Source organism: Oncorhynchus gorbuscha, unplaced genomic scaffold (assembly GCF_021184085.1).
Source record: "Oncorhynchus gorbuscha isolate QuinsamMale2020 ecotype Even-year unplaced genomic scaffold, OgorEven_v1.0 Un_scaffold_383, whole genome shotgun sequence".
NCBI lineage: Eukaryota > Metazoa > Chordata > Actinopteri > Salmoniformes > Salmonidae > Oncorhynchus > Oncorhynchus gorbuscha.
This window is the reverse complement of record NW_025745232.1, coordinates 745,805-768,825: the sequence shown is the minus strand read 5'-3', so window position 1 is coordinate 768,825 and position 23,021 is coordinate 745,805. Positions and strand designations below refer to the sequence as shown.

At 39.8% G+C, this 23,021-nt stretch overlaps 1 protein-coding gene across 1 annotated transcript; it reads left to right on the top strand.

Annotated features, from left to right (window-relative positions):
• The first annotated feature begins 2,887 nt into the window (after window positions 1-2,887).
• On the top strand, window positions 2,888-21,562 carry LOC124018046 (dynactin subunit 6-like). The gene is made up of 7 exons (XM_046333310.1): window positions 2,888-2,979; window positions 3,246-3,310; window positions 3,549-3,654; window positions 5,688-5,776; window positions 6,280-6,327; window positions 18,492-18,634; window positions 18,897-21,562. The coding sequence occupies exons 1-7, from the start codon at window positions 2,951-2,953 to the stop codon at window positions 18,999-19,001; spliced, it is 585 nt and encodes a 194-aa protein (XP_046189266.1). The 5' UTR covers window positions 2,888-2,950; the 3' UTR covers window positions 19,002-21,562.
• Window positions 21,563-23,021: the final 1,459 nt, after the last annotated feature.

Sequence of the window (23,021 nt, the reverse complement as noted above, 5' to 3'; positions counted from 1 at the left end):
ACAAGGTGAGGGTTATAATTCAACTATTAGTCAAGGACAAGGTGAGGGTTATAATTCAACTCTATCAGTCAAGGACAAGGTGAGGGTTAGAATTCAACTCTAATTCAACTCTATCAGTCAAGGACAAGGTGAAGGTTATAATTCAACTCTAATTCAACTCTATCAGTCAAGGACAAGGTGAAGGTTATAATTCAACTCTAATTCAACTCTATTAGTCAAGGACAAGGTGAGGGTTATAATTCAACTCTATCAGTCAAGGACAAGGTGAGGGTTATAATTCAACTCTAATTCAACTCTATCAGTCAAGGACAAGGTGAGGGTTAGAATTCAACTCTATCAGTCAAGGACAAGGTGAGGGTTATAATTCAACTCTATTAGTCAAGGACAAGGTGAGGGTTATAATTCAACTCTATTAGTCAAGGACAAGGTGAGGGTTATAATTCAACTCTAATTCAACTCTATCAGTCAAGGACAAGGTGAGGGTTATAATTCAACTCTATTAGTCAAGGACAAGGTGAGGGTTATAATTCAACTCTATCAGTCAAGGACAAGGTGAGGGTTATAATTCAACTCTAATTCAACTCTATTAGTCAAGGACAAGGTGAGGGTTATAATTCAACTCTAATTCAACTCTATTAGTCAAGGACAAGGTGAGGGTTATAATTCAACTCTATCAGTCAAGGACAAGGTGAGGGTTATAATTCAACTCTAATTCAACTCTATCAGTCAAGGACAAGGTGAGGGTTAGAATTCAACTCTATCAGTCAAGGACAAGGTGAGGGTTATAATTCAACTCTATTAGTCAAGGACAAGGTGAGGGTTATAATTCAACTCTATTAGTCAAGGACAAGGTGAGGGTTAGAATTCAACTCTATTAGTCAAGGACAAGGTGAGGGTTATAATTCAACTCTAATTCAACTCTATCAGTCAAGGACAAGGTGAGGGTTATAATTCAACTCTATTAGTCAAGGACAAGGTGAGGGTTATAATTCAACTATTAGTCAAGGACAAGGTGAGGGTTATAATTCAACTCTATCAGTCAAGGACAAGGTGAGGGTTAGAATTCAACTCTAATTCAACTCTAATTCAACTCTATCAGTCAAGGACAAGGTGAAGGTTATAATTCAACTCTAATTCAACTCTATCAGTCAAGGACAAGGTGAAGGTTATAATTCAACTCTAATTCAACTCTATTAGTCAAGGACAAGGTGAGGGTTATAATTCAACTCTATCAGTCAAGGACAAGGTGAGGGTTATAATTCAACTCTAATTCAACTCTATCAGTCAAGGACAAGGTGAGGGTTAGAATTCAACTCTATCAGTCAAGGACAAGGTGAGGGTTATAATTCAACTCTATTAGTCAAGGACAAGGTGAGGGTTATAATTCAACTCTATTAGTCAAGGACAAGGTGAGGGTTATAATTCAACTCTAATTCAACTCTATCAGTCAAGGACAAGGTGAGGGTTATAATTCAACTCTATTAGTCAAGGACAAGGTGAGGGTTATAATTCAACTCTATTAGTCAAGGACAAGGTGAGGGTTATAATTCAACTCTATCAGTCAAGGACAAGGTGAGGGTTAGAATTCAACTCTAATTCAACTCTAATTCAACTCTATCAGTCAAGGACAAGGTGAAGGTTATAATTCAACTCTAATTCAACTCTATCAGTCAAGGACAAGGTGAAGGTTATAATTCAACTCTAATTCAACTCTATTAGTCAAGGACAAGGTGAGGGTTATAATTCAACTCTATCAGTCAAGGACAAGGTGAGGGTTATAATTCAACTCTATTAGTCAAGGACAAGGTGAGGGTTATAATTCAACTCTATCAGTCAAGGACAAGGTGAGGGTTAGAATTCAACTCTAATTCAACTCTAATTCAACTCTATCAGTCAAGGACAAGGTGAAGGTTATAATTCAACTCTAATTCAACTCTATCAGTCAAGGACAAGGTGAAGGTTATAATTCAACTCTAATTCAACTCTATTAGTCAAGGACAAGGTGAGGGTTATAATTCAACTCTATCAGTCAAGGACAAGGTGAAGGTTATCTATCAGATGACTTGTTGTTGACACTTACATTTACATTTAAGTCATTTAGCAGACGCTCTTATCCAGAGCGACTTACAAATTGGAGATATGGGCTAGGGGATAAGGGTAGGAGATATGGGCTTGCGGATAAGGTTAGGAGATAGGGGCTAGGGGATAAGGTTAGGAGATAGGGGCTAGGGGATGAGGTTAGGAGATATGGGCTAGGGGATAAGGTTAGGAGATATGGGCTAGGGGATAAGGTTAGGAGATATGGGCTAGGGGATGAGGTTAGGCGATATGGGCTAGGGGATAAGGTTAGGAGATAGGGCTAGGGGATAAGGGGTGGCAGGGTAGCCTAGTGGTTAGAGCATTGGACTAGTAACCGGAAGGTTCAAAACCCCCGAGCTGACAAGGTACAAATCTGTCGTTCTGCCCCTGAACAGGCAGTTAACCCACTGTTCCTAGTCCGTCATTGAAAATAAGAATGTGTTCTTAATTGACTTGCCTAGTAAAATAAAGGTAAAAAATAAAAAAAAATATTAAAAAAAGGTTAGGAGATAGGGGCTTGGTTTGATTTGGGATTCAAATTAAATCAAAGTTAATTTGTCATGTGCGCTGAATACAAGACCTTACAGTGAAATGCTTACTTACAGGCTCTAACCAACAGCGCAAAAAAGGTATTAGGTGAACATTAGGTAGGTAAAGAAATAAAACAACAGTAAAAAAAGACAGGCTATATACAGTAGCGAGAGTTAGTTCAGCTGCAGTTTTATAAACATTCTAGGTGACAGTAAATCCCCATTAATGTCCCCACCCCCTCCTCATCTTGTCTGCGTTCCACGCAAGCGCACAATGACGTCGTTTATGCTGAGAAGGATTCGAAATCGATTGTCGAAAAAAACTCAAGTCGATCAACAAAATGTCGGATAAACAAAATGCTCAAAAAAGGTATTACGACTCCAACTTGAATTCGTTTTTAGTTCAGTATTGTGTATCAAATAACACATTATTACTGTTTCATACTGTTTTGTGATAGTTTGAATGTGTTAAACAAAGTGAATATGTTTTAGGAAACAGCTAGCTAACGTGACTAGCTGAGTTAGCTACTTTAGCTGTAGCAAGCAGCTAACTAACTTGTAGACATACAGATGATTCATAAATTATACACGTTTTGTATTGCTGATTATTACCAACACTTGGTTTTCTGTTTGTAGTGCTAAAATAGCAGCTGGCGCCGTGGTGTGCGTCGAAAGCGAGATCAGAGGGGATGTCACTATTGGTAAGAAGACGTCAAATGTAGCATTTAGCTTAGCTAGTCAGGTAACGTCGGCTAACTATTTATTTTACAATGAGCAACAACAACATTCGTTTGTCTGTAGTAGCTCTAGTCTCTATATAGCTTGACATTATCACACGGCTCAGGTTACTGAGTATATATCCACTTTGGAGCCGGCTAAAAATGGTTGATGTGGGAGGCTAGCGTTGCACATTTGACTGTCCATGCATGGTCTTTCCAGGTGCCAGAACCGTGGTCCATCCCAAAGCCCGCATCATTGCCGAGGCAGGACCCATAGTCATCGGAGAAGGCAACCTCATCGAGGAACAAGCTCTTATAATCAACAGGTGAACATAACAATAGTGAATCTTCTAGAAGTGGAAGGGTACAGTGGTGAGGTCTCTCCTGTGTTCTATTGTCGCCTCTCTCTCCCCCTCCCCGGTTACATCCATCCATTCTCCCTACACTTTATTCCTTCCGTGCTTTTATTCTGTCTTTCCCCCACCTCTCTTTTGCACTTGTAACGGATGTGAGACGGCTAGCTTGGTTAGTGGTGCGCGCTAAATAGCGTTTTTTTTTGTGGAGCGATGGGTAACGATGCTTCGAGGGTGACTGTTGTTGATGTGTGCAGAGAGTCCCTGGTTCGCGCCCGGGTATGGGCGAGGGGACGGTTTAAAGTTATACTATTACACAGTCGCCCACCTCTTTTTCCTCTGTCATGTTATGGTCTCCTTTTCCTGTCATGTTATGGTCTCCTTTTTCTCTGTCATGTTATGGTCTCCTTTTCCTGTCATGTTATGGTCTCCTTTTCCTCTGTCATGTTATGGTCTCCTTTTCCTGTCATGTTATGGTCTCCTTTTCCTGTCATGTTATGGTCTCCTTTTCCTGTCATGGTCTCCTTTTCCTGTCATGGTCTCCTTTTCCTGTCATGGTCTCCTTTTCCTCTCATGTTATGGTCTCCTTTTCCTCTGTCATGGTCTCCTTTTCCTCTCATGTCATGGTCTCCTTTTCCTCTGTCATGGTCTCCTTTTCCTCTGTCATGTCATGGTCTCCTTTTCCTCTGTCATGTTATGGTCTCCTTTTCCTCTGTCATGTTATGGTCTCCTTTTCCTGTCATGTTATGGTCTCCTTTTCCTCTGTCATGTTATGGTCTCCTTTTCCTGTCATGTTATGGTCTCCTTTTCCTGTCATGTTATGGTCTCCTTTTCCTGTCATGTTATGGTCTCCTTTTCCTCTGTCATGTTATGGTCTCCTTTTCCTCTGTCATGTTATGGTCTCCTTTTCCTGTCATGGTCTCCTTTTCCTGTCATGGTCTCCTTTTCCTGTCATGGTCTCCTTTTCCTCTCATGTTATGGTCTCCTTTTCCTCTGTCATGGTCTCCTTTTCCTCTCATGTCATGGTCTCCTTTTCCTCTGTCATGGTCTCCTTTTCCTCTGTCATGTCATGGTCTCCTTTTCCTCTGTCATGTTATGGTCTCCTTTTCCTCTGTCATGTTATGGTCTCCTTTTCCTGTCATGTTATGGTCTCCTTTTCCTCTGTCATGTTATGGTCTCCTTTTCCTGTCATGTTATGGTCTCCTTTTCCTGTCATGTTATGGTCTCCTTTTCCTGTCATGTTATGGTCTCCTTTTCCTGTCATGTTATGGTCTCCTTTTCCTCTGTCATGTTATGGTCTCCTTTTCCTCTGTCATGTTATGGTCTCCTTTTCTTCTGTCATGTTATGGTCTCCTTTTCCTCTGTCATGTTATGGTCTCCTTTTCCTCTGTCATGTTATGGTCTCCTTTTCCTCTGTCATGTTATGGTCTCCTTTTCCTCTGTCATGTTATGGTCTCCTTTTCCTCTGTCATGTTATGGTCTCCTTTTCCTCTGTCATGGTCTCCTTTTCCTCTGTCATGTTATGGTCTCCTTTTCCTCTGTCATGTTATGGTCTCATTTTCCTCTGTCATGTTATGGTCTCCTTTTCCTCTGTCATGGTCTCCTTTTCCTCTGTCATGTTATGGTCTCCTTTTTCCTCTGTCATGTTATGGTCTCCTTTTTCCTCTGTCATGTTATGGTCTCCTTTTCCTCTGTCATGTTATGGTCTCCTTTTCCTCTGTCATGTTATGGTCTCCTTTTCCTCTGTCATGTTATGGTCTCCTTTTCCTCTGTCATGTTATGGCTGTCTGATTGAAGCTGTATGCCTGATTTGAAGCTGTATGTCTGATATGAAGCTGGCTGTCTGATATGAAGCTGGCTGTCTGATGGAAGCTGGCTGTCTGATTGAAGCTGGCTGTCTGATATGAAGCTGGCTGTCTGATATGAAGCTGGCTGTCTGATATGAAGCTGGCTGTCTGATATGAAGCTGGCTGTCTGATTGAAGCTGGCTGTCTGTCTTTGATCAGTTATCCAGAGAACATAGCGCCTGACTCTGAGGGAGTGGAGCCAAAGACGATGACCATCGGCATCAACAACGTGTTTGAAGTTGGGTGTAGTATCCTTTATATTGAAGTGGTACACTGACCTCTAGGGTACAGCCACTGACCTCTAGGGTACAGCCACTGACCTCTAGGGTACAGCCACTGACCTCTAGGGTACAGCCACTGACCTCTAGGGTACAGCCACTGACCTCTAGGGTACAGCCACTGACCTCTAGGGTACAGCCACTGACCTCTAGGGTACAGCCACTGACCTCTAGGGTACAGCCACTGACCTCTAGGGTACAGCCACTGACCTCTAGGGTACAGCCACTGACCTCTAGGGTACAGCCACTGACCTCTAGGGTACAGCCACTGACCTCTAGGGTACAGCCACTGACCTATAGGGTACAGCCACTGACCTATAGGGTACAGCCACTGACCTGTAGGGAACAGCTATTTGGACATTTGACCTCTGTCTGTTTGACCTCTGTCTAATATCACATATCTGTATATTGCTGCTCTGAAAGTCCTTTTGTTGGTAAAGTATGAAACTCTCCTTAACCAATGATACTTGCAGTGTCTCAAGCTTTGAAAATTGGGGACAACAATGTCATAGAATCCAAAGGTAAGAAAGGTTCAAATGCCACAAATTCAGTAATGACTGTCTTCATCCCAATGATCTGAATGACTGAGTGTGTCTCTGTTGATTATTAAATCACTATGGAGAGAACCCTTCCATCTAAACTGTTGATTGGTTATTAAATCACTATGGAGAGAACCCTTCCATCTAAACTGTTGATTGGTTATTAAATCACTATGGAGAGAACCCTTCCATCTAAACTGTTGATTGGTTATTAAATCACTATGGAGAGAACCCTTCCATCTAAACTGTTGATTGGTTATTAAATCACTATGGAGAGAACCCTTCTATCATCTAAACTGTTGATTGGTTATTAAATCACTATGGAGAGAACCCTTCTATCATCTAAACTGTTGATTGGTTATTAAATCACTATGGAGAGAACCCTTCTATCATCTAAACTGTTGATTGGTTATTAAATCACTATGGAGAGAACCCTTCTATCATCTAAACTGTTGATTGGTTATTAAATCACTATGGAGAGAACCCTTCTATCATCTAAACTGTTGATTGGTTATTAAATCACTATGGAGAGAACCCTTCTATCATCTAAACTGTTGATTGGTTATTAAATCACTATGGAGAGAACCCTTCTATCATCTAAACTGTTGATTGGTTATTAAATCACTATGGAGAGAACCCTTCCATCTAAACTGTTGATTGGTTATTAAATCACTATGGAGAGAACCCTTCCATCTAAACTGTTGATTGGTTATTAAATCACTATGGAGAGAACCCTTCTATCATCTAAACTGTTGATTGGTTATTAAATCACTATGGAGAGAACCCTTCTATCTAAACTGTTGATTGGTTATTAAATCACTATGGAGAGAACCCTTCCATCTAAACTGTTGATTGGTTATTAAATCACTATGGAGAGAACCCTTCCATCTAAACTGTTGATTGGTTATTAAATCACTATGGAGAGAACCCTTCCATCTAAACTGTTGATTGGTTATTAAATCACTATGGAGAGAACCCTTCCATCTAAACTGTTGATTGGTTATTAAATCACTATGGAGAGAACCCTTCCATCTAAACTGTTGATTGGTTATTAAATCACTATGGAGAGAACCCTTCCATCATCTAAACTGTTGATTGGTTATTAAATCACTATGGAGAGAACCCTTCTATCATCTAAACTGTTGGTTATTAAATCACTATGGAGAGAACCCTTCTATCATCTAAACTGTTGATTGGTTATTGAATCACTATGGAGAGAACCCTTCTATCATCTAAACTGTTGATTGGTTATTAAATCACTATGGAGAGAACCCTTCTATCATCTAAACTGTTGATTGGTTATTAAATCACTATGGAGAGAACCCTTCTATCATCTAAACTGTTGATTGGTTATTAAATCACTATGGAGAGAACCCTTCTATCATCTAAACTGTTGATTGGTTATTAAATCACTATGGAGAGAACCCTTCTATCATCTAAACTGTTGATTGGTTATTAAATCACTATGGAGAGAACCCTTCTATCATCTAAACTGTTGATTGGTTATTAAATCACTATGGAGAGAACCGTTCTATCATCTAAACTGTTGATTGGTTATTAAATCACTATGGAGAGAACCGTTCTATCATCTAAACTGTTGATTGGTTATTAAATCACTATGGAGAGAACCCTTCTATCATCTAAACTGTTGATTGGTTATTAAATCACTATGGAGAGAACCCTTCTATCATCTAAACTGTTGATTGGTTATTAAATCACTATGGAGAGAACCCTTCTATCATCTAAACTGTTGATTGGTTATTAAATCACTATGGAGAGAACCCTTCTATCATCTAAACTGTTGATTGGTTATTAAATCACTATGGAGAGAACCCTTCCATCTAAACTGTTGATTGGTTATTAAATCACTATGGAGAAAACCCTTCCATCTAAACTGTTGATTGGTTATTAAATCACTATGGAGAGAACCCTTCCATCTAAAGTGTTGATTGGTTATTAAATCACTATGGAGAGAACCCTTCCATCTAAACTGTTGATTGGTTATTAAATCACTATGGAGAGAACCCTTCCATCTAAACTGTTGATTGGTTATTAAATCACTATGGAGAGAACCCTTCTATCATCTAAACTGTTGATTGGTTATTAAATCACTATGGAGAGAACCCTTCTATCATCTAAACTGTTGATTGGTTATTAAATCACTATGGAGAGAACCCTTCTATCTAAACTGTTGATTGGTTATTAAATCACTATGGAGAGAACCCTTCCATCTAAACTGTTGATTGGTTATTAAATCACTATGGAGAGAACCCTTCCATCTAAACTGTTGATTGGTTATTAAATCACTATGGAGAGAACCCTTCCATCTAAACTGTTGATTGGTTATTAAATCACTATGGAGAGAACCCTTCCATCTAAACTGTTGATTGGTTATTAAATCACTATGGAGAGAACCCTTCTATCATCTAAACTGTTGATTGGTTATTAAATCACTATGGAGAGAACCCTTCTATCATCTAAACTGTTGATTGGTTATTAAATCACTATGGAGAGAACCCTTCCATCATCTAAACTGTTGATTGGTTATTAAATCACTATGGAGAGAACCCTTCCATCTAAACTGTTGATTGGTTATTAAATCACTATGGAGAGAACCCTTCCATCATCTAAACTGTTGATTGGTTATTAAATCACTATGGAGAGAACCCTTCCATCATCTAAACTGTTGATTGGTTATTAAATCACTATGGAGAGAACCCTTCTATCATCTAAACTGTTGATTGGTTATTAAATCACTATGGAGAGAACCCTTCTATCATCTAAACTGTTGATTGGTTATTAAATCACTATGGAGAGAACCCTTCTATCATCTAAACTGTTGATTGGTTATTAAATCACTATGGAGAGAACCCTTCCATCATCTAAACTGTTGATTGGTTATTAAATCACTATGGAGAGAACCCTTCTATCATCTAAACTGTTGATTGGTTATTAAATCACTATGGAGAGAACCCTTCTATCATCTAAACTGTTGATTGGTTATTAAATCACTATGGAGAGAACCCTTCTATCATCTAAACTGTTGATTGGTTATTAAATCACTATGGAGAGAACCCTTCCATCATCTAAACTGTTGATTGGTTATTAAATCACTATGGAGAGAACCCTTCTATCATCTAAACTGTTGATTGGTTATTAAATCACTATGGAGAGAACCCTTCCATCTAAACTGTTGATTGGTTATTAAATCACTATGGAGAGAACCCTTCTATCATCTAAACTGTTGATTGGTTATTAAATCACTATGGAGAGAACCCTTCCATCTAAACTGTTGATTGGTTATTAAATCACTATGGAGAGAACCCTTCCATCTAAACTGTTGATTGGTTATTAAATCACTATGGAGAGAACCCTTCCATCTAAACTGTTGATTGGTTATTAAATCACTATGGAGAGAACCCTTCCATCTAAACTGTTGATTGGTTATTAAATCACTATGGAGAGAACCCTTCTATCATCTAAACTGTTGATTGGTTATTAAATCACTATGGAGAGAACCCTTCTATCATCTAAACTGTTGATTGGTTATTAAATCACTATGGAGAGAACCCTTCTATCATCTAAACTGTTGATTGGTTATTAAATCACTATGGAGAGAACCCTTCCATCATCTAAACTGTTGATTGGTTATTAAATCACTATGGAGAGAACCCTTCCATCTAAACTGTTGATTGGTTATTAAATCACTATGGAGAGAACCCTTCCATCATCTAAACTGTTGATTGGTTATTAAATCACTATGGAGAGAACCCTTCCATCATCTAAACTGTTGATTGGTTATTAAATCACTATGGAGAGAACCCTTCTATCATCTAAACTGTTGATTGGTTATTAAATCACTATGGAGAGAACCCTTCTATCATCTAAACTGTTGATTGGTTATTAAATCACTATGGAGAGAACCCTTCTATCATCTAAACTGTTGATTGGTTATTAAATCACTATGGAGAGAACCCTTCCATCATCTAAACTGTTGATTGGTTATTAAATCACTATGGAGAGAACCCTTCTATCATCTAAACTGTTGATTGGTTATTAAATCACTATGGAGAGAACCCTTCTATCATCTAAACTGTTGATTGGTTATTAAATCACTATGGAGAGAACCCTTCTATCATCTAAACTGTTGATTGGTTATTAAATCACTATGGAGAGAACCCTTCCATCATCTAAACTGTTGATTGGTTATTAAATCACTATGGAGAGAACCCTTCTATCATCTAAACTGTTGATTGGTTATTAAATCACTATGGAGAGAACCCTTCTATCATCTAAACTGTTGATTGGTTATTAAATCACTATGGAGAGAACCCTTCCATCTAAACTGTTGATTGGTTATTAAATCACTATGGAGAGAACCCTTCTATCATCTAAACTGTTGATTGGTTATTAAATCACTATGGAGAGAACCCTTCCATCTAAACTGTTGATTGGTTATTAAATCACTATGGAGAGAACCCTTCCATCTAAACTGTTGATTGGTTATTAAATCACTATGGAGAGAACCCTTCCATCTAAACTGTTGATTGGTTATTAAATCACTATGGAGAGAACCCTTCTATCATCTAAACTGTTGATTGGTTATTAAATCACTATGGAGAGAACCCTTCTATCATCTAAACTGTTGATTGGTTATTAAATCACTATGGAGAGAACCCTTCCATCATCTAAACTGTTGATTGGTTATTAAATCACTATGGAGAGAACCCTTCCATCTAAACTGTTGATTGGTTATTAAATCACTATGGAGAGAACCCTTCCATCATCTAAACTGTTGATTGGTTATTAAATCACTATGGAGAGAACCCTTCCATCATCTAAACTGTTGATTGGTTATTAAATCACTATGGAGAGAACCCTTCTATCATCCAAACTGTTGATTGGTTATTAAATCACTATGGAGAGAACCCTTCTATCATCTAAACTGTTGATTGGTTATTAAATCACTATGGAGAGAACCCTTCTATCATCTAAACTGTTGATTGGTTATTAAATCACTATGGAGAGAACCCTTCCATCATCTAAACTGTTGATTGGTTATTAAATCACTATGGAGAGAACCCTTCTATCATCTAAACTGTTGATTGGTTATTAAATCACTATGGAGAGAACCCTTCTATCATCTAAACTGTTGATTGGTTATTAAATCACTATGGAGAGAACCCTTCTATCATCTAAACTGTTGATTGGTTATTAAATCACTATGGAGAGAACCCTTCCATCATCTAAACTGTTGATTGGTTATTAAATCACTATGGAGAGAACCCTTCTATCATCTAAACTGTTGATTGGTTATTAAATCACTATGGAGAGAACCCTTCTATCATCTAAACTGTTGATTGGTTATTAAATCACTATGGAGAGAACCCTTCTATCATCTAAACTGTTGATTGGTTATTAAATCACTATGGAGAGAACCCTTCCATCATCTAAACTGTTGATTGGTTATTAAATCACTATGGAGAGAACCCTTCTATCTAAACGGTTGATTGGTTATTAAATCACTATGGAGAGAACCCTTCTATCATCTAAACTGTTGATTGGTTATTAAATCACTATGGAGAGAACCCTTCTATCATCTAAACTGTTGATTGGTTATTAAATCACTATGGAAAGAACCCTTCTATCATCTAAACTGTTGATTGGTTATTAAATCACTATGGAGAGAACCCTTCTATCATCTAAACTGTTGATTGGTTATTAAATCACTATGGAGAGAACCCTTCTATCATCTAAACTGTTGATTGGTTATTAAATCACTATGGAGAGAACCCTTCTATCATCCAATTTGTAAGTCGCTCTGGATAAGAGCGTCTGCTAAATGACTTAAATGTAAATGTAATGTAAATGTAAATCTAAACTGTTGATTGGTTATTAAATCACTATGGAGAGAACCCTTCTATCTAAACTGTTGATTGGTTATTAAATCACTATGGAGAGAACCCTTCTATCATCTAAACTGTTGATTGGTTATTAAATCACTATGGAGAGAACCCTTCCATCATCTAAACTGTTGATTGGTTATTAAATCACTATGGAGAGAACCCTTCTATCATCTAAACTGTTGACTGGTTATTAAATCACTATGGAGAGAACCCTTCTATCATCTAAACTGTTGATTGGTTATTAAATCACTATGGAGAGAACCCTTCTATCATCTAAACTGTTGATTGGTTATTAAATCACTATGGAGAGAACCCTTCCATCATCTAAACTGTTGATTGGTTATTAAATCACTATGGAGAGAACCCTTCCATCATCTAAACTGTTGATTGGTTATTAAATCACTATGGAGAGAACCCTTCCATCTAAACTGTTGATTGGTTATTAAATCACTATGGAGAGAACCCTTCCATCTAAACTGTTGATTGGTTATTAAATCACTATGGAGAGAACCCTTCCATCTAAACTGTTGATTGGTTATTAAATCACTATGGAGAGAACCCTTCCATCATCTAAACTGTTGATTGGTTATTAAATCACTATGGAGAGAACCCTTCCATCATCTAAACTGTTGATTGGTTATTAAATCACTATGGAGAGAACCCTTCCATCTAAACTGTTGATTGGTTATTAAATCACTATGGAGAGAACCCTTCCATCTAAACTGTTGATTGGTTATTAAATCACTATGGAGAGAACCCTTCCATCTAAACTGTTGATTGGTTATTAAATCACTATGGAGAGAACCCTTCTATCATCTAAACTGTTGATTGGTTATTAAATCACTATGGAGAGAACCCTTCCATCTAAACTGTTGATTGGTTATTAAATCACTATGGAGAGAACCCTTCCATCATCTAAACTGTTGATTGGTTATTAAATCACTATGGAGAGAACCCTTCTATCATCTAAACTGTTGATTGGTTATTAAATCACTATGGAGAGAACCCTTCCATCTAAACTGTTGATTGGTTATTAAATCACTATGGAGAGAACCCTTCTATCATCTAAACTGTTGATTGGTTATTAAATCACTATGGAGAGAACCCTTCTATCATCTAAACTGTTGATTGGTTATTAAATCACTATGGAGAGAACCCTTCCATCTAAACTGTTGATTGGTTATTAAATCACTATGGAGAGAACCCTTCTATCATCTAAACTGTTGATTGGTTATTAAATCACTATGGAGAGAACCCTTCTATCATCTAAACTGTTGATTGGTTATTAAATCACTATGGAGAGAACCCTTCCATCATCTAAACTGTTGATTGGTTATTAAATCACTATGGAGAGAACCCTTCCATCATCTAAACTGTTGATTGGTTATTAAATCACTATGGAGAGAACCCTTCCATCATCTAAACTGTTGATTGGTTATTAAATCACTATGGAGAGAACCCTTCCATCATCTAAACTGTTGATTGGTTATTAAATCACTATGGAGAGAACCCTTCCATCATCTAAACTGTTGATTGGTTATTAAATCACTATGGAGAGAACCCTTCCATCTAAACTGTTGATTGGTTATTAAATCACTATGGAGAGAACCCTTCCATCTAAACTGTTGATTGGTTATTAAATCACTATGGAGAGAACCCTTCCATCTAAACTGTTGATTGGTTATTAAATCACTATGGAGAGAACCCTTCCATCTAAACTGTTGATTGGTTATTAAATCACTATGGAGAGAACCCTTCTATCATCTAAACTGTTGATTGGTTATTAAATCACTATGGAGAGAACCCTTCTATCATCTAAACTGTTGATTGGTTATTAAATCACTATGGAGAGAACCCTTCTATCATCTAAACTGTTGATTGGTTATTAAATCACTATGGAGAGAACCCTTCCATCATCTAAACTGTTGATTGGTTATTAAATCACTATGGAGAGAACCCTTCCATCTAAACTGTTGATTGGTTATTAAATCACTATGGAGAGAACCCTTCCATCATCTAAACTGTTGATTGGTTATTAAATCACTATGGAGAGAACCCTTCCATCATCTAAACTGTTGATTGGTTATTAAATCACTATGGAGAGAACCCTTCTATCATCTAAACTGTTGATTGGTTATTAAATCACTATGGAGAGAACCCTTCTATCATCTAAACTGTTGATTGGTTATTAAATCACTATGGAGAGAACCCTTCTATCATCTAAACTGTTGATTGGTTATTAAATCACTATGGAGAGAACCCTTCCATCATCTAAACTGTTGATTGGTTATTAAATCACTATGGAGAGAACCCTTCTATCATCTAAACTGTTGATTGGTTATTAAATCACTATGGAGAGAACCCTTCTATCATCTAAACTGTTGATTGGTTATTAAATCACTATGGAGAGAACCCTTCTATCATCTAAACTGTTGATTGGTTATTAAATCACTATGGAGAGAACCCTTCCATCATCTAAACTGTTGATTGGTTATTAAATCACTATGGAGAGAACCCTTCTATCATCTAAACTGTTGATTGGTTATTAAATCACTATGGAGAGAACCCTTCTATCATCTAAACTGTTGATTGGTTATTAAATCACTATGGAGAGAACCCTTCCATCTAAACTGTTGATTGGTTATTAAATCACTATGGAGAGAACCCTTCTATCATCTAAACTGTTGATTGGTTATTAAATCACTATGGAGAGAACCCTTCCATCTAAACTGTTGATTGGTTATTAAATCACTATGGAGAGAACCCTTCCATCTAAACTGTTGATTGGTTATTAAATCACTATGGAGAGAACCCTTCCATCTAAACTGTTGATTGGTTATTAAATCACTATGGAGAGAACCCTTCTATCATCTAAACTGTTGATTGGTTATTAAATCACTATGGAGAGAACCCTTCTATCATCTAAACTGTTGATTGGTTATTAAATCACTATGGAGAGAACCCTTCCATCATCTAAACTGTTGATTGGTTATTAAATCACTATGGAGAGAACCCTTCCATCTAAACTGTTGATTGGTTATTAAATCACTATGGAGAGAACCCTTCCATCATCTAAACTGTTGATTGGTTATTAAATCACTATGGAGAGAACCCTTCCATCATCTAAACTGTTGATTGGTTATTAAATCACTATGGAGAGAACCCTTCTATCATCCAAACTGTTGATTGGTTATTAAATCACTATGGAGAGAACCCTTCTATCATCTAAACTGTTGATTGGTTATTAAATCACTATGGAGAGAACCCTTCTATCATCTAAACTGTTGATTGGTTATTAAATCACTATGGAGAGAACCCTTCCATCATCTAAACTGTTGATTGGTTATTAAATCACTATGGAGAGAACCCTTCTATCATCTAAACTGTTGATTGGTTATTAAATCACTATGGAGAGAACCCTTCTATCATCTAAACTGTTGATTGGTTATTAAATCACTATGGAGAGAACCCTTCTATCATCTAAACTGTTGATTGGTTATTAAATCACTATGGAGAGAACCCTTCCATCATCTAAACTGTTGATTGGTTATTAAATCACTATGGAGAGAACCCTTCTATCATCTAAACTGTTGATTGGTTATTAAATCACTATGGAGAGAACCCTTCTATCATCTAAACTGTTGATTGGTTATTAAATCACTATGGAGAGAACCCTTCTATCATCTAAACTGTTGATTGGTTATTAAATCACTATGGAGAGAACCCTTCCATCATCTAAACTGTTGATTGGTTATTAAATCACTATGGAGAGAACCCTTCTATCTAAACGGTTGATTGGTTATTAAATCACTATGGAGAGAACCCTTCTATCATCTAAACTGTTGATTGGTTATTAAATCACTATGGAGAGAACCCTTCTATCATCTAAACTGTTGATTGGTTATTAAATCACTATGGAAAGAACCCTTCTATCATCTAAACTGTTGATTGGTTATTAAATCACTATGGAGAGAACCCTTCTATCATCTAAACTGTTGATTGGTTATTAAATCACTATGGAGAGAACCCTTCTATCATCTAAACTGTTGATTGGTTATTAAATCACTATGGAGAGAACCCTTCTATCATCCAATTTGTAAGTCGCTCTGGATAAGAGTTCTGCTAAATGACTTAAATGTAAATGTAATGTAAATGTAAATCTAAACTGTTGATTGGTTATTAAATCACTATGGAGAGAACCCTTCTATCTAAACTGTTGATTGGTTATTAAATCACTATGGAGAGAACCCTTCTATCATCTAAACTGTTGATTGGTTATTAAATCACTATGGAGAGAACCCTTCCATCATCTAAACTGTTGATTGGTTATTAAATCACTATGGAGAGAACCCTTCTATCATCTAAACTGTTGACTGGTTATTAAATCACTATGGAGAGAACCCTTCTATCATCTAAACTGTTGATTGGTTATTAAATCACTATGGAGAGAACCCTTCTATCATCTAAACTGTTGATTGGTTATTAAATCACTATGGAGAGAACCCTTCCATCATCTAAACTGTTGATTGGTTATTAAATCACTATGGAGAGAACCCTTCCATCATCTAAACTGTTGATTGGTTATTAAATCACTATGGAGAGAACCCTTCCATCTAAACTGTTGATTGGTTATTAAATCACTATGGAGAGAACCCTTCCATCTAAACTGTTGATTGGTTATTAAATCACTATGGAGAGAACCCTTCCATCTAAACTGTTGATTGGTTATTAAATCACTATGGAGAGAACCCTTCCATCATCTAAACTGTTGATTGGTTATTAAATCACTATGGAGAGAACCCTTCCATCATCTAAACTGTTGATTGGTTATTAAATCACTATGGAGAGAACCCTTCCATCTAAACTGTTGATTGGTTATTAAATCACTATGGAGAGAACCCTTCCATCTAAACTGTTGATTGGTTATTAAATCACTATGGAGAGAACCCTTCCATCTAAACTGTTGATTGGTTATTAAATCACTATGGAGAGAACCCTTCTATCATCTAAACTGTTGATTGGTTATTAAATCACTATGGAGAGAACCCTTCCATCTAAACTGTTGATTGGTTATGAAATCACTATGGAGAGAACCCTTCCATCATCTAAACTGTTGATTGGTTATTAAATCACTATGGAGAGAACCCTTCTATCATCTAAACTGTTGATTGGTTATTAAATCACTATGGAGAGAACCCTTCCATCTAAACTGTTGATTGGTTATTAAATCACTATGGAGAGAACCCTTCTATCATCTAAACTGTTGATTGGTTATTAAATCACTATGGAGAGAACCCTTCTATCATCTAAACTGTTGATTGGTTATTAAATCACTATGGAGAGAACCCTTCCATCTAAACTGTTGATTGGTTATTAAATCACTATGGAGAGAACCCTTCTATCATCTAAACTGTTGATTGGTTATTAAATCACTATGGAGAGAACCCTTCTATCATCTAAACTGTTGATTGGTTATTAAATCACTATGGAGAGAACCCTTCCATCATCTAAACTGTTGATTGGTTATTAAATCACTATGGAGAGAACCCTTCCATCATCTAAACTGTTGATTGGTTATTAAATCACTATGGAGAGAACCCTTCCATCATCTAAACTGTTGATTGGTTATTAAATCACTATGGAGAGAACCCTTCCATCATCTAAACTGTTGATTGGTTATTAAATCACTATGGAGAGAACCCTTCCATCATCTAAACTGTTGATTGGTTATTAAATCACTATGGAGAGAACCCTTCCATCTAAACTGTTGATTGGTTATTAAATCACTATGGAGAGAACCCTTCTATCATCTAAACTGTTGATTGGTTATTAAATCACTATGGAGAGAACCCTTCTATCATCTAAACTGTTGATTGGTTATTAAATCACTATGGAGAGAACCCTTCCATCATCTAAACTGTTGATTGGTTATTAAATCACTATGGAGAGAACCCTTCCATCATCTAAACTGTTGATTGGTTATTAAATCACTATGGAGAGAACCCTTCCATCATCTAAACTGTTGATTGGTTATTAAATCACTATGGAGAGAACCCTTCCATCATCTAAACTGTTGATTGGTTATTAAATCACTATGGAGAGAACCCTTCCATCATCTAAACTGTTGATTGGTTATTAAATCACTATGGAGAGAACCCTTCCATCTAAACTGTTGATTGGTTATTAAATCACTATGGAGAGAACCCTTCCATCATCTAAACTGTGTCCCCCTCCCTCCAGCTGACTTGGGCAGGAACATGATTCTAACTTCTGGTTGTATCATCGGCGCCTGTTGCCAGGTCAACACCTGTGAGGTCATACCTGAAAACACTGTCATCTTTGGCTCGGGGTGTCAGAGACGTGTGCAGACAGAGCGACCACAGGTACACGCACGCACGCACGCACGCACGCACACACACACACACACACACACACACACACACACACACACACACACACACACACACACACACACACACACACACACACACACTGAGATTAGTGATCCAGGGGACTGTGTGTATAAGACACAGTCTATGTAGCTTTGTCTTTCTGCACTTGTTTTTAACCTAAGAACCAGTCCATCCACTGTTTCCCTGTTAGCAGTGAAGAACAACATGTCTTTGTGTGTTTTGTGTTCTGCAGCCTCAGACTCTTCAGCTCGACTTCCTGATGAAGATCCTCCCCAACTACCACCACATGAAGAAGACTGTCAAAACCACCTCCGCTGTCACGCCGGCCAAAAACTAAACCCCACCAGCTCCCGGGCCAAAAAATGTACCTCTCTGGCAGACAGCGAACGAAGGAATCTCTTACTACTCAATATGTACTGCCACTACTTTAACAAGAATCTAAAGAATGTCACTGAACTGTTCTCCTTGTCTCACCACACCGAGGTCCAGTTTCCCAGACCCAGCAGGATTTAAATAGTTTTGTCCATGATGAGGCGTGACCGGTGACTGGGAAACTGCCCCTTCGTAGTGGAAGTCCTATATGATGAGGCGTGACCGGTGACTGGGAAACTGCCCCTTCGTAGTGGAAGTCCTATATGATGAGGCGTGACCGGTGACTGGGAAACTGCCCCTTCGTAGTGGAAGTCCTATATGATGAGGCGTGACCGGTGACTGGGAAACTGCCCCTTCGTAGTGGAAGTCCTATATGATGAGGCGTGACCGGTGACTGGGAAACTGCCCCTTCGTAGTGGAAGTCCTATATGATGAGGCGTGACCGGTGACTGGGAAACTGCTCCTTCGTAGTGGAAGTCCTATATGATGAGGCGTGACCGGGAAACTGCCCCTTCGTAGTGGAAGTCCTATATGATGAGGCGTGACCGGTGACTGGGAAACTGCCCCTTCGTAGTGGAAGTCTTATATGATGAGGCGTGACCGGTGACTGGGAAACTGCCCCTTCGTAGTGGAAGTCCTATATGATGAGGCGTGACCAGTGACTGGGAAACTGCCCCTTCGTAGTGGAAGTCCTATATGATGAGGCGTGACCGGTGACTGGGAAACTGCCCCTTCGTAGTGGAAGTCCTATATGATGAGGCGTGACCGGTGACTGGGAAACTGCTCCTTCGTAGTGGAAGTCCTATATGATGAGGCGTGACCGGGAAACTGCCCCTTCGTAGTGGAAGTCCTATATGATGAGGCGTGACCGGTGACTGGGAAACTGCCCCTTCGTAGTGGAAGTCCTATATGATGAGGCGTGACCTGTGACTGGGAAACTGCCCCTTCGTAGTGGAAGTCCTATATGATGAGGCGTGACCGGTGACTGGGAAACTGCCCCTTCGTAGTGGAAGTCCTATATGATGAGGCGTGACCGGTGACTGGGAAACTGCCCCTTCATAATGGAAGTCCTATATGATGAGGCGTGACCGGTGACTGGGAAACTGCCCCTTCGTAGTGGAAGTCCTATATGATGAGGCGTGACCGGTGACTGGGAAACTGCCCCTTCGTAGTGGAAGTCCTATATGATGAGGCGTGACCGGTGACTGGGAAACTGCCCCTTCATAATGGAAGTCCTATATGATGAGGCGTGACCGGTGACTGGGAAACTGCCCCTTCGTAGTGGAAGTCCTATATGATGAGGCGTGACCGGTGACTGGGAAACTGCCCCTTCGTAGTGGAAGTCCTATATGATGAGGCGTGACCGGTGACTGGGAAACTGCCCCTTCGTAGTGGAAGTCCTATATGATGAGGCGTGACCGGTGACTGGGAAACTGCTCCTTCGTAGTGGAAGTCCTATATGATGAGGCGTGACCGGGAAACTGCCCCTTCGTAGTGGAAGTCCTATATGATGAGGCGTGACCGGTGACTGGGAAACTGCCCCTTCGTAGTGGAAGTCCTATATGATGAGGCGTGACCGGGAAACTGCCCCTTCGTAGTGGAAGTCCTATATGATGAGGCGTGACCGGTGACTGGGAAACTGCCCCTTCGTAGTGGAAGTCCTATATGATGAGGCGTGACCGGGAAACTGCCCCTTCGTAGTGGAAGTCCTATATGATGAGGCGTGACCGGTGACTGGGAAACTGCCCCTTCGTAGTGGAAGTCCTATATGATGAGGCGTGACCTGTGACTGGGAAACTGCCCCTTCGTAGTGGAAGTCCTATATGATGAGGCGTGACCGGTGACTGGGAAACTGCCCCTTCGTAGTGGAAGTCCTATATGATGAGGCGTGACCGGTGACTGGGAAACTGCCCCTTCATAATGGAAGTCCTATATGATGAGGCGTGACCGGTGACTGGGAAACTGCCCCTTCGTAGTGGAAGTCCTATATGATGAGGCGTGACCGGTGACTGGGAAACTGCCCCTTCGTAGTGGAAGTCCTATATGATGAGGCGTGACCGGTGACTGGGAAACTGCCCCTTCGTAGTGGAAGTCCTATATGATGAGGCGTGACCGGTGACTGGGAAACTGCCCCTTCGTAGTGGAAGTCCTATATGATGAGGCGTGACCGGTGACTGGGAAACTGCTCCTTCGTAGTGGAAGTCCTATATGATGAGGCGTGACCGGGAAACTGCCCCTTCGTAGTGGAAGTCCTATATGATGAGGCGTGACCGGTGACTGGGAAACTGCCCCTTCGTAGTGGAAGTCCTATATGATGAGGCGTGACCGGTGACTGGGAAACTGCCCCTTCGTAGTGGAAGTCCTATATGATGAGGCGTGACCGGTGACTGGGAAACTGCCCCTTCGTAGTGGAAGTCCTATATGATGAGGCGTGACCGGTGACTGGGAAACTGCTCCTTCGTAGTGGAAGTCCTATATGATGAGGCGTGACCGGGAAACTGCCCTTCGTAGTGGAAGTCCTATATGATGAGGCGTGACCGGTGACTGGGAAACTGCCCCTTCGTAGTGGAAGTCTTATATGATGAGGCGTGACCGGTGACTGGGAAACTGCCCCTTCGTAGTGGAAGTCCTATATGATGAGGCGTGACCTGTGACTGGGAAACTGCCCCTTCATAGTGGAAGTCCTATATGATGAGGCGTGACCGGTGACTGGGAAACTGCCCCTTCGTAGTGGAAGTCTTATATGATGAGGCGTGACCGGTGACTGGGAAACTGCCCCTTCGTAGTGGAAGTCCTATATGATGAGGCGTGACCTGTGACTGGGAAACTGCCCCTTCGTAGTGGAAGTCCTATATGATGAGGCGTGACCGGTGACTGGGAAACTGCCCCTTCGTAGTGGAAGTCTTATATGATGAGGCGTGACCGGTGACTGGGAAACTGCCCCTTCATAATGGAAGTCCTATATGATGAGGCGTGACCGGTGACTGGGAAACTGCCCCTTCGTAGTGGAAGTCCTATATGATGAGGCGTGGCCGGTGACTGGGAAACTGCCCCTTCGTAGTGGAAGTCCTATATGATGAGGCGTGACCGGTGACTGGGAAACTGCCCCTTCGTAGTGGAAGTCCTATATGATGAGGCGTGACCGGTGACTGGGAAACTGCCCCTTCGTAGTGGAAGTCCTATATGATGAGGCGTGACCGGTGACTGGGAAACTGCCCCTTCGTAGTGGAAGTCCTATATGATGAGGCGTGACCGGTGACTGGGAAACTGCTCCTTCGTAGTGGAAGTCCTATATGATGAGGCGTGACCGGGAAACTGCCCCTTCGTAGTGGAAGTCCTATATGATGAGGCGTGACCGGTGACTGGGAAACTGCCCCTTCGTAGTGGAAGTCTTATATGATGAGGCGTGACCGGTGACTGGGAAACTGCCCCTTCGTAGTGGAAGTCCTATATGATGAGGCGTGACCTGTGACTGTGAAACTGCCCCTTCATAGTGGAAGTCCTATATGATGAGGCGTGACCGGTGACTGGGAAACTGCCCCTTCGTAGTGGAAGTCCTATATGTTTCGTGTCTGACTGTTTACCACCAAATGCTTTATATCCAATTGTAATTAAAAAAGGACTTATTTAAAAGTTTACAAGTTTTAGTTTGCTGTTTGGAGACTGTAGGACAGTGTTGCTGTACTCTGACTAGAAAAACTCACTGGGTGTATCCCAATCATCTCCCCATTCTCCCAAATATACCCTCTTTTTCTTTTTAACGGCATCCCCAAGATCTGAACCTGTGACCTTTACGTTTGAGTCATTTAGCAGACGCTCTTATCCAGAGAGACTGACAGTTAATGCATTCATCTTAAGATATCCAGGTGGGACAACCACATATCTCAGGCATAGAAAATACATCTAAATAATGTCCTCCACGTAGTCAGTATGTGACATGAGGTTGAATACCAGGCGGGCTGCTGTGTTCTGGATCAGTTCCAGG

Bases quoted from the DNA above. Each gene is read 5' to 3' on its own strand.
- LOC124018046 (XM_046333310.1), top strand. From the start codon at position 2,951: ATGTCGGATAAACAAAATGCTCAAAAAAG. The intron at 5,777-6,279 runs GTATCCTTTATA...TGATACTTGCAG, and splicing joins CGTGTTTGAAGTTGGGTGTA to TGTCTCAAGCTTTGAAAATT. The intron at 18,635-18,896 runs GTACACGCACGC...TGTGTTCTGCAG, and splicing joins TGCAGACAGAGCGACCACAG to CCTCAGACTCTTCAGCTCGA.